The sequence below is a fragment of the Macrobrachium nipponense genome, chromosome 35 (genome assembly GCF_015104395.2).
Source record: "Macrobrachium nipponense isolate FS-2020 chromosome 35, ASM1510439v2, whole genome shotgun sequence".
NCBI lineage: Eukaryota > Metazoa > Arthropoda > Malacostraca > Decapoda > Palaemonidae > Macrobrachium > Macrobrachium nipponense.
In genome coordinates, this window is record NC_061096.1 from 27,896,929 (window position 1) to 27,909,400 (window position 12,472).

At 36.3% G+C, this 12,472-nt stretch overlaps 1 protein-coding gene across 9 annotated transcripts in view; it reads right to left on the minus strand.

The window, feature by feature from the left end:
- The window catches only part of LOC135208527 (inactive dipeptidyl peptidase 10-like), a 710,904-nt gene that overhangs the window by 14,404 nt on the left and 684,028 nt on the right, over positions 1–12,472 (minus strand). For all 9 annotated transcript variants that reach the window (XM_064240818.1, XM_064240819.1, XM_064240820.1 and 6 more), the window contains one exon: positions 1,856–2,070. In XM_064240818.1, coding sequence (XP_064096888.1) covers positions 1,856–2,070 — 215 coding nt within the window. The remainder of the gene's footprint in view (positions 1–1,855; positions 2,071–12,472) is intronic.

The following is a 12,472-nucleotide window of genomic DNA, read 5'->3' on the forward strand; positions in this document are numbered from 1 at the left end:
AGGGCAAGTGAATTCATGAACCACATTGGATCGCATGAAATACTGCAGGCGATCTTTGAAATTAAAAAATGATCCTATTGTACATGGGTTGTTGGAAATAAGTTTGACTTTAAGACAGGGGATTTCCTGTGCAATTATTCGTGTGAGATTTAAGGAAAATTTAGAGTCAGGCATATACGGGATTGAGGCATAGAATAATTTTTTGGGAACTTCAGAGTTGACAGTTGGAGGTTGTAAAAATTGTGTTAATAACTTATTGGTGATTTTATAAACTATATCTTGTGGATAGGAGTTTATCTTGAAAAAGTTGTGAATTCTTTTTATGCTAATAATGTATTTTATTGTGTCTTTTACTTTTCACAGACTGATGATAACCTGAGTCTTTAGAGCGAAACGTTTTTTTGTTAATAAACTAGGCCTTTTCACAACATGTGTATCATGGACCCTCCTGAAATCCATATATATATATATATATATATATATATATATATATATATATATATATATATATATATATATATATATATATATATATATAAGTCTTTGGGAAGTTATCTGCCAAAGAGATTTATCCCAGATTTATTTCAAGTTTTCATGTTGCCGCTTCATGACAGCATATATATATATATATATATATATATATATATATATATATATATATATATATATATATATATATATATATCATGTATATATATATACATATTATATATATATATATATATATATATATATATATATATATATTCTGTCATGAAGCGGCAACATGAAAACTTGAAATAAATCTTGCATAAATCTCTTTGGCAGATAACTTCCCAAAGACATTAGGAGACTTATGCACTTACTCAAAAAGCTCACCAACAGTAAACTGAACGCCCCACGGTACATTCACCAAATCTTTCCACCACTCAAGAAATTCCTTCAAATATTCTAGCTCCTGCTTCCACAGACACTCATCAAAGGTTTTCACTCACTATTATTTGTACACATCTTTTTACAAAAGCTCGATTCACCTATTCCCTGACTCGTCTCTTCTGTCATCCCATCGTCATCCGTTCAAACTTATTCCAAAACGGCCTATAAACTAAATTTTTTCCATTCTCCCACCATCTATATTCATATTCACTGCTTCATCTCGGTTTTTCGCATACCCTCACATTCAACTGCTTACTCCCGTTCAATTTCACTTCATTTAACTTTCTCCTCTTTCATTAGTTTCTGCATTTCCTCTTCACTGTCTCCTCCAATCTTCCATCACACCATGCAGCAGCCCTTGTATGCCCCGTTCAAAACCCCCTTTACTTAACCTATAATTTTGCGCGTAAATATACTGTTCTTTGATGACTGTGAACTCTGTCCCCTAATCTCCCCTGTTTCGTCCCCATGTACAGCAAACCAATCATCACCCGTCTCCCTACAAAACCCATCACACGCTCCACTCCCATCAAATGAAAGCTTTTATTACCGTTTTATTCGTCCTTGACACCACACTTCTCCCAACACCCCCTCCATTCAATCGTGGACCCTATAGGCTTCGTACTTTTTATTTTTATTTTCGTCTTCTCACGTGACTGTTTCTTAACAGACATTTGAAATAACTTTCTTTAATAGGATCTATTATGCCATCAAGGCGACATATCCTCTTATCGCAGTGTCCAGAACACCCTTCATTAAGCACTATATATATATATATATATATATATATATATATATATATATATATATATATATATATATATATAAATTTGTGTTCCCAACATGTTGTTCCCGCCAGTGGCACTAATAAGAAGATATCTTAATCGCTCCCTTACGAACTACGTCAGCAATTATCTTTAAAAAAAAAGACAAGCAATACCTTGGTAGAGATAATCAGTAATGCCGTTATAGATAGTATGTTGTTCCCCAGTGTTGGTGATCCTTATGACGACGGGAGAAGTCGGAGATTTCTTTATATACACGTCATTTTCGTGGACCATCACGAGCGAAGCTTCGGCCCCGGGAATCCAAGTCGCGTGCTGCAATTCGGGATGGCCGTTTGGAGATGGAAAAGGAGTCACCAATTCGACATGCCTGAGGAGGAACGGACGAAAAGTATTGTTAGTAAATTACATCTTCTATGGAAATTAAGGTATGCACAGCTGACATGTCTGGTGAATATGGAAAAAAATACCTCCACCTTGGAAGGACATTAAGGTACACAGCTGACACGTCTGGTGAATATGTAAAAATACACTCATCTTGGAAGGTAAATTAAGGTACACACAGCTGACATGTCTGGAGAATATGTAAAAAATACTACACTATCTCAGTCCTACCACCTTCGCAAATCTTCCCACCACTTCTTTGTATCTCAACATCCCCCTAACCCACCACCTAACCTAACCTAGCCTCCACACATCATGTGCGCCACATACATATAGCTTTTACCTTTACTTATAAACGCCCCGGCTACGTATTTCATAATACCCCCTGATCTCAAGTAAGACCCTCTTCCTTGGATAAACCCTCACCGTTCTAACACAAGCCAAACCTCCCACCTTATTTCCTCAAATCTATAAGCATTCCCTGGTATACTGGAGTATTTTAAAGCCAATAAAATCCCTGACAGGTGCCTATGCTTCCTTAAACTTCACAACAGATCAATTATTCCTCTCATGTATTCATACGGGATCTTTCCCTCACCCAAACACACCCAAGCAAATTCCGGTCCAGCCACTCAATCGAATTGGATACCACTACCGCATTTGCAAGGGTAATCTATCTGTCGTGCTACTAAATTAAAGTTAAATTCATCGTTTATCACTTGGGATAAAATGGTCATTCCTATTAATTTACAAATTATAAAAAATCCAATGAGTTATTAAAAGTCTCTGTGGCAACAGAATCTCGATTTATTTTTCCTAATTGATTGTTTACGTAACCAATAGGCACGAGTTTTACATATTCAAGAACACCGATTTTGCATTTATATATATATATATATATATATATATATATATATATATATATATATATATATATTCAAAAGACTGTCAACAAACCCAGACAGCCATTATAACAGCAATTTCTACCGAGTATTCTAGCTGAACTTATTTTAGTAATGCTTTCCCGTTTTATGGATAACATGCCTCTTAGAATCTGTCCTCTTTTCTGCTTGTGTATTTGGAGTCCCAATGTCACCTTCTAAATAAAAAAGTATTAAATGAATCATTATTTTTTCTTTTGGGGGGGTGAATGCCCGAGTTTTGGCCCGTTGCAGACTCCAGTTGATGATTATCTACCGTCGTCTGGTTGTTTTCAGATGACAGACGTGATGTCCATCGAACCGTTATAATGGGACGTCTCCAGACCCTCCACTCAATCTATAGATCGTCCGGTTTTAAGTCGTTTTTAGGTGCACTAATATATTTCTAAATGATATCTGGATCCTAAAGTGATGCAGCATTTTGATATGTCAAAAGGTTCTCTTTGAAAAGTTACAGTTTAAATGTATATATATATATATATATATATATATATATATATATATATATATATATATATATATATATATATATATATAAGCAGTTTCTTTCTGTTGAAAAGATGAAAGATATGGCATGACTGCTGTTGTCGAAGACACTTATTTGTCTAATTATTTATGCATTTAATGATTTTTTGCTATTCTTAGGGACTCATGAATTATCTTTTCAAACTATTCTGAGGCACTTTTATCCCTCTTTTTCATACTGTGAGGTTTGAATCTTTAATCATTCTTTTGTTTTTCTTTTTTGCAAATATTTCTCTAGTGGTACAGAATTTCACCACTTTTCCTCTTCCAGATATGTCTTTGAACTTCATTCTTAATTTTCCCGATTCGTCTCAGAACTTCACCACTTTTCCTCTTCCAGATATGTCTCAGAACTTCACTCTTAATTTTCCTGATTCGTCTATCAACTTCTCCCTCTCTCACTTTCTAGATATGCTTCAGAACTTCATTCTGACTATTTTTAGACATGCCTCAGAGATTCGATCCTCCTCCTTTTCTCGATATATCTATGATCTTCACTCTACGAGATACATTTTTTTGTATTTAGTGTAAAAACAAATAATTTTTCCCGTCCTATCACCGAGGCAATTTACCCTGACCTCCTTCTTTTTAATCCTTATCAAGTTTGAAGCTCCCTCAACGCGAATGTCTTTTGTCCTTCTCTCGAAATTCATCCTAAAATATTACAACCTCACTGTCTACTGAATCATCTGAAATATTGCCCCGAGTAAATTCGTTTATCATCCTTGAAACCTGTTTCTTAATACGTCCCTTCCTCCTCATCTTCGGAATCTTAAAGTTGTCCAATTTTGTATTTTGTCGTAAACTCGGCCCTAATATTCTCTTCCTGCTCATCCCCAGGACCACTCCCCTAATATTGGTTGTTTTTTACGACTTTCGAGAACTGGACCCAAATGACACACTTTTTCTCATCTCCTGGTGTTCTTCGAGAAAATATGTAAACACTTTCCTCGTCTCCTGGCGCACTTCCAATAAAATATCTAAACACTTAACTCGTCTCCTGGAGCCCTTCAAATAAAATATCTAAACAATTTCCTCGTCTCCTAACGCACTTCAAAGAAAATATCTAAACACTTTCCTAGTCTCCTGACGCCCTTCAAAGCAAATATCTACAAAGAAAATATCTAAACACTTTCCTCATCTCCTGGTGCCCTTCAAAGAAAATATCTAAACACTTTCCTTGTCTCCTGGGATACTTCAAAGAAAATATCTAAACACTTTCCTCGTCTCCTGATGTCTTTCAATGAAAATATCTAAACACTTTCCTTGTCTCCTGGTGCCATTGAAAGAAAATATCTAAACACTTTCCTCGTCTCCTAATGCCCTTCAAAGAAAATATCTAAACACTTTCCTTGTCTCCTGATGCCCTTGAAATAAAATATCTAAACACTTTCCTCTTCTCCTGATGTCTTTCAAAGAAAATATCTAAACACTTTCCTTTTCTCCTGGTGCCCTTGAAAGAAAATATCTAAACACTTTCCTCGTCTCCTGATGTCTTTCAAAGAAAATATCTAAACACTTTCCTTGTCTCCTGATGCCCTTCAAAAAAAATATCTAAACACTTTCCTCGTCTCCTGATGTCTTTCAAAGAAAATATCTAAACACTTTCCTTGTCTCCTGATGCCCTTCAAAGAAAATATCTAAACACTTTCCTCGTCTCCTAATGTCCTTCAAAGAAAATTATATCACTTTTCCTTTCTCCTGATGCCCTTCAAAGAAAATATCTAAACACTTTCCTCGTCTCCTAATGTCCTTCAAAGAAATTATCTAAACACTTTCCTTTTCTCCTGATGCCCTTCAAAGAAAATATCTAAACACTTTCCTTGTCTCTAATGTCCTTCAAAGAAAATATCTGAAAACTTTCCTTGTCTCCTGATGCCCTTGAAAGAAAATATCTAAACACTTTCCTCGTCTCCTGATGCACTTCTAAGAAAATATCTAAACACTTTCCTCGTCTCCTGGTGCCCTTCAAAGAAAATATCTAAACACTTTCCTTGTCTCCTGGTGCCCTTCAAAGAAAATATCTAAAAACTTTCCTTGTCTCCTGATGCCCTTGAAAGAAAATATCTAAACACTTTCTTCGTCTCCTGATGCCCTTCAAAGAAAATATCTAAACACTTTCCTCGTCTCCTGATGCCCTTAAAAGAAAATATCTAAACACTTTCCTTTTCTCCTTGTTCCATTCAAAGAAAATGTCTAAAAACTTTCTTTGTCTCCTGATGACCTTCAAAGAAAATATCTAAACACTTTCCTCGTCTCCTGGTGTCCTTCAAAGAAAATAACTAAACACTTTCCTCGTCTTAGTTTCCCTTCAAAGAAAATATCTATACAATATCCTTTTCTCCTTGTTCCCTTCAAAGAAAATATCTAAACACTTTCCTTGTCTCCTGGTTCCATTCAAAGAAAATATCTGAAAACTTTCCTTGTCTCCTGATGCCCTTCAAAGAAAATATCTAAACACTTTCCTCGTCAGATGTGCCCTTCAAAGAAAATATCTAAAATCTTTCTTCGTCTCCTGATGCCCTTCAAAGAAAATATCTAAACACTTTCCTCGTCTTCTGATTCCCTTAAAAGAGAATATCTAAATACTTTCCTTGTATCCTGATGCCCTTCAAAGAAAATAACTAAAAACTTTCCTCGTCTGCTGGTTCCCTTCAAAGAAAATATCTAAACACTTTCCTTGTCTCTTGATGTCCTTCAAAGAAAATATCTAAAAACTTTCTTCGTCTCCTGATGCCCTTCAAAGAAAATATCTAAACACTTTCCTCTTCTCCTGATGTCCTTCAAAGAAAATATCTAAACACTTTCCTTGTCTCCTTATGACCTTCAAAGAAAATATCTAAAAACTTTCCTTGTCTCCTGATGTCCTTCAAAGAAAATATCTAAACACTTTCCTGGTTTCCTGAAGCCCTTCAATAGGGAAAAACCTTCCTTGTCTCCTGATGCCCTTTAAATAAAATATCTAAAATCTGTCATTGTCTCCTGATGCCCTTAAAAGAAAATATCTAAACACTTTCCTCGTCTCCTGATGCCCTTCAAAGAAAATATCTAAAATCTGTCATTGTCTCCTGATGCCCTTCAAAGAAATTATCTAAAGACTTTCCTTGTCTCTTGATGCCGTTCAAAGAAAATATCAAAACACTTTCCTTGTTTCCGGATGCCCTCCAAAGAAAATATCTAAACACTTTCCTCGTCTCCTGATGCCCTTCAAAGAAAATATCTAAAATCTGTCATTGTCTCCTGATGCCCTTCAAAGAAATTATCTAAAGTCTTTCCTTGTCTCTTGATGCCCTTCAAAGAAAATATCTAAACACTTTCCTTGTTTCCGGATGCCCTCCAAAGAAAATAACTAAACACTTTCCTCGTCTCCTGATGCCCTTCAAAGAAAATATCTAAACACTTTCCTTGTTTCCGGATGCCCTTAAAAGAAAATATCTAAACACTTTCCTCGTCTCCTGATGCCCTTCAACGAAAATATCTAAAATCTGTCATTGTCTCCTGATGCCCTTCAAAGAAATTATCTAAAGACTTTCCTTGTCTCTTGATGCCCTTCAAAGAAAATATCTAAACACTTTCCGTGTTTCCGGATGCCCTCCAAAGAAAATATCTAAAAACTTTCCTCGTCTCTTGGTGTCCTTCAAAGAAAATATCTAAAAACTTTCGTTGTCTCCTGGTGCCCTTCAAAGAAAATATCTAAACACTTTACTCGTCTCCCGATGCCCTTTAAAACAAATATCTAAACACTTTCGTTTTCTTCTGATGCCCTTCAAAGAAAATATCTAAATACTTTCTTTGTCTCCTGATGCCCTTCAAAGAGAATATCTAAACACTTTCCTTGTCTCTTCGTGTCTTTCAAAGAAAATATCTAAACACTTTCCTCGTCTCCTGGTTACCTTCAAAGAAAATATCTAAAAACTTTCCTCTTCTCCTCGTTCCCTTCAAAGAAAATATCTAAACACTTTCCTTGTCTCCTGGTTCCCTTAAAAAAAATATCTAAACACTTTCCTCGTCTGATGTGCCCTTCAAAGAAAATATCTAAACACTTTCCTTGTCTCCTGATGCCGTTCAAAGAAAAAATCTAAACACTTTCCTTATCTCCTGATGCCCTTCAAAGAAAAAATCTAAACACTTTCCTTTTCTCCTGATGCCCTTCAAAGAAAATATCTAAACACTTTCCTTGTCTCCTGATGCCCTTCAAAGAAAATATCTAAACACTTTCCTTGTCTCCATGTGTCCTTCAAAGAAAATAACTATACACTTTTCTCGTCTCCTGATGCACTTCAAAGAAAATATCTAAACACTTCCTCGTCTCCTGATGTCCTTCAAAGAAAATTTCTAAACACTTTCCTTGTCTACTGATTCCCTTCGAAGAAAATATCTAAACACTTTCCTCGTCTCCTAGAGTTTTTGAAAGAAAATATCTAAACACTTTCCTCGTCTCCTGGTTTCCTTCAAAGATAATAACTAAACACTTTCCTTGTCTCCTGATGCCCTTCAAAGAAAAAATATCTAAACACTTTCCTTGTCTCCTGATGCCCTTTAAAGAAAATATCTAAACACTTTATTTGTATCCTGATGCCCTTCAAAGAAAATATCTAAACACTTTCCTTGTCTCCTGATGACCTTCAAAGAAAATATCTAAATACTTTCCTTGTCTCCTGATGCCCTTCAAAGAAAATAACTAAACACTTTCCTCGTCTCCTGGTGTCCTTCAAAGAAAATATCTAAAAACTTTCCTTGTCTCCTGATGCCCTTCAAAGAAAATAACTAAACACTTTCCTCGTCTCCTGGTGTCCTCGAAAGATAATATCTAAACACTTTCCTCGTCTCCTTGTTCCCTTCAAAGAAAATATCTAAACACCCTCCTCGTCTCCTGGTGTCCTCGAAAGATAATATCTAAACACTTTCCTCGTCTCCTTGTTCCCTTCAAAGAAAATATCTAAACACTTTCCTCGTCTCCTGGTTCCCTTCAAAGAAAATATCTAAACACTTTCCATGTCTCCTCGTGTCTTTCAAAGAAAATATCTAACACTTTCCTTGTCTCCTCGTTCCCTTCAAAGCAAATATCTAAAAACTTTCCTCGTCTCCCGATGCCCTTCAAAGAAAATACCTAAACACTTTCCTCGTCTCGTGTTTCCCTTCAAAGAAAATACCTAAACACTTTCCTCGTCTCCTCGTTCCCTTCGAAGAAAATATCTAAAGACTTTCCTTGTCTCCTGGTGCTTTTCAAAGAAAATATCTAAACACTTTGTCCTTGTTCTCCTGATGCCTTAAAGAAAATATCCTTAAACCTTTTAAATTTTGTAAAATCCTGATGCCCTTCAAAGGAAAATATCCTAAACTTTACCTGTTCCTTGTCTCCACTTGATTGACCCTTCAAAGAAAATATCTTAAATACTTTCCTTGTCTCCTGATCCCTTCAAAGAAATACTAAACAACTTTCCCCCTCGTCCTCCCTGGTGTCCTTCAAAGAAACTTCTCTAAAAAACTTTCCTGTCTCCTGATGCCCTTCAAAAAAAGAAAATAACTTAAACCACTTTTCCAACTTTTTTCCTCCGGTCTCCTGGTGTCCCCTTCGAAAGAAAATAAATTATCTAAAAACAGCTTTCCTCGTCCTCCTTGTTTCCCATTCAAAGAAAATATCCCTTAAACAACCCTCCTCGGTCTCCTGGTGTCCTCGAAAGATATATCTAAACACTTTTTCCTTTCCGTTCTCCATTGTTCCCTTCCAAGAAAAATGATCTAAACACTTTCCTCGTCTCCTGGTTCCCCTTCAAAGAACAAAATATCTAAACCTTTCCATTGTCTCCTCGGTTGTCCCTTTCAAAAGAAAATAATCTAACACTTTCCTTGTCTCCTCGTTCCGTTCAAAAAGCAAAATTTATCCTAAAAAAAACTTTTCCTCGTTCCTCCCCCGAACTGCCCTTCAAAGAAAATACCTAAAGAAAACTTTTCCTCGTCTCGTGTTTTCTTCCAAAAACATAAAAAACCTTTAAAACCACTTTCCTCGTCTCCTGCGTTCCCTTCGAAAGAAAATATCCTAAAAGACTTTCCTTGTCTCCCACCCCCCCCTTTGGGTTTTTTTTGTGGCCTTTTTCTTTTTTCAACAAAAAAAAAATTTTTCTCGTTCTCTGAATGACCCTTCAAAGAAAATAATCTAAAAACACTTGGGTTCCTTCCTCGTCCTCCCTTATGGCCCTTCCACCGAGAAAAATTCTAAACACTTTCCTTGTAAAATACTGATGTCCTTCAAAAAGAAAATATCTTAAAAACCGTTCCCTTTCTCTGGCGTCCTTCCAAAGAAAATTCTAAACACTTTCCTCGGTTCGGTTCCTGAATGCCCTTCAAAGAAAATAATCTAAAAACTTTATTTCCTTTCTTCCTGATGTCCTTCCAAAGAAATATCTAAAACTTTCCTTGTCCCTTCCTTCCTGTTCCCTTAAATCAAAGAAAAATATCTAAAAACTTTCCTCGTCTCCTGGAAGCCTTCAAAGAAAATAATAAAAACTTTTCCTCTTCTCCTGGTTCACTTCAAAGAAAATAAATTGAAACTAAAAACTTTCCTTCCCGTCCTCCTGAAGCCCTTCAAAGAAATATCTAAAAACTTTCCCTCGTCCCTCCTTGGTTCCCTTTCCAAAGGAAAATACCTAAAACTTTCCTCGTCTCCTGGTTCCCTTCAAAGAATATCTAAAAACTTTCCCTCGTCTCCTGGTTGCCCTTCAAGAAAATTATCTAAAAAAACTTTCCTCGTCTCCTGGTTCCCTCGAAAAAATAACTAAAACTTTCCTCGCTTCCTGTTTCCCTTCAAAGAATGATCTAAACTTTGTCCTGTCTCCTGGTTCCCTTCCAAGAAAATCTCTAAAAACTTTCCTCGTTTCCCTTCCTGTTCCCTTCAAAGAAAATAATCTAAAAACTTTCCATGGGGTTTTGTCTCCCTGGTTCCCTCAAGAAAATTCTAAACCACTTTCCTCTCTCCTGGTTTTTCCCTTCAAAAGAAAAAATCTAAAAGCTTTCCCTCGTCTCCTGGTTCCCTTCAAAAAAATAACTAAAAAATTTCCTTTCCGTCTCCTGGTTCCATTCCAAAGAAAATAACTAAAAAATTCCTCGTTCCCTTCCCTGGTTCCTTCAAAAGAAAATAACTAAAAACCTTCCTCGTCCTCCTGGTTCCCTTCAAAGAAATAATCTTTAAACCACTTTCCTCGTCCTCCTGGTTCCCTTCAAAGAAAATTATCCTTAAACCTTTCCTCGTCTCCCTGGTTCCTTCAAAGAAAAATATCTAAACACTTTCCTCGTCTCCTGGTTCCCTTCAAGAAAATAACTAAAAACTTTCCTCGTCTCCCTGGTTCCCTTCAAAGAAAATAACTTTACCAACTTTCCCTCGTCTCCAGGGTCGCCTTCAAAGAAAATATCTAAAACTTCCTCGTCTCCTGGTTCCTTCAAAGAAAATATCTAAAAACTTTCCTCGTCCTCCTGGTTCCCTTTCAACAGAAAATATCTAAACACTTTCCTCGTCTCCTAGGTTCTCCCTTCAAAGAAAATAATATCTAAACACTTTCCTCGTCCTCCTGGTTTCCCTTCAAAGAAAATAAATCTAAAAACACTTCCTCGTCTCCTGGTTACCCTTCAAAGAAAAAATAAACTAAAAGCACTTTCCTCGTTTCCTGGTTCCCTCCAAAGAAAACTAAAACACTTTCCTCGGTTTCCCTTCCTGGTTCCTTCAAAGAAAATAACTAAACAACTTTCCTCGTCTCCTTGGTTCCCTTCTCAAAAGGAAAAATAATCTAAAACCACTTTCCTCGTCTTCCTGGTTCCCATTCAAAGAAAACTAAACTAAAACACTTTCATCGTCTCCTGGTTCCCTTTCAAAGAAAATAATCATAAAAACACTTTCCGTCGTCTCCTTGGTTTTCCTTCAAAGGAAAAATTAATGCTAAAACCACTTTCCTCGTCTCCTGGTTACCTTCAAAGAAAATAATGTCTTAAAACACGTTTCCTCGGCTCCTGGTTCCCTTCCAAAAGGGGAAAAGGAAAATTAATACAATAAACCCTCCTTTCCCTAAACCACTGTTCCTTAGTTCTCCCTTTTCTTCTCTCTCTACTCCTGTGTTGCCCTTCTCTCGGTTTCCCTTCTCAAGGGGAAAAAGAAAATAAATAAGGAAAAGAAATGGGGAAAGAACGAAACTAAAAAAACACTTAAACACTTTTCCTTCGTTTCCTGATTGGTTTTCCCTTTCAAAGGAAAACAAGGGGGAGAGGGGAAAAAAGAAAAAAAAAATACAAGGGGAAAAATAACTAAAAAAAACAAAACTTTCCTCGGTGGTTACTCCTTGTTGGTCCACTTCAAAGAAGTAGAAAAAAAAACGCAAATACGGTTCCCGTCAAATATCCTTTAGTTTCCCTTCAAAGAAAATTATAACCTGTAAAAAAACTTTTCCTTCGTCCCTTCCTTGTTTTCCTTTTCAAAGGAAAATTATCTAAAAAAAAAAAAAACACTTTACCTTCGTCTCCTTGAGGTTTCTCTTCAAAGAAAATATCTTTAAACACTTTCTCGTCTCCTGAAATGCCCTTCAAAAAAAGAAAAGAAATATCTAAACACTTTCTCGTCTCCTGGTTAGCTTCCAAAGAATATATCTTAAACCCTTTCCTCGTCGCCTGGTTCCTTCAAAGAAAATATCTAAACCCTTTCCTTCGGTCTCCTTGGTTCCCTTCAGAAAATAACTAAACACTTTCCTCGTCTCTGGTTCCCTCAAAGAAAATAACTAAACACTTTCCTTCCGTCCCTCTTTGGTTCCCTTCAAAGAAAATAACTCAAACACTTTCTCGTTTCCTGGTTCCCTTTCAAGCAATAACTTTAAACACTTTCCTCGTCTCCTTGGTTCCCTTTCTGAAAGAAATAACTTAAAAACTTTCCTCGTCCCTTGG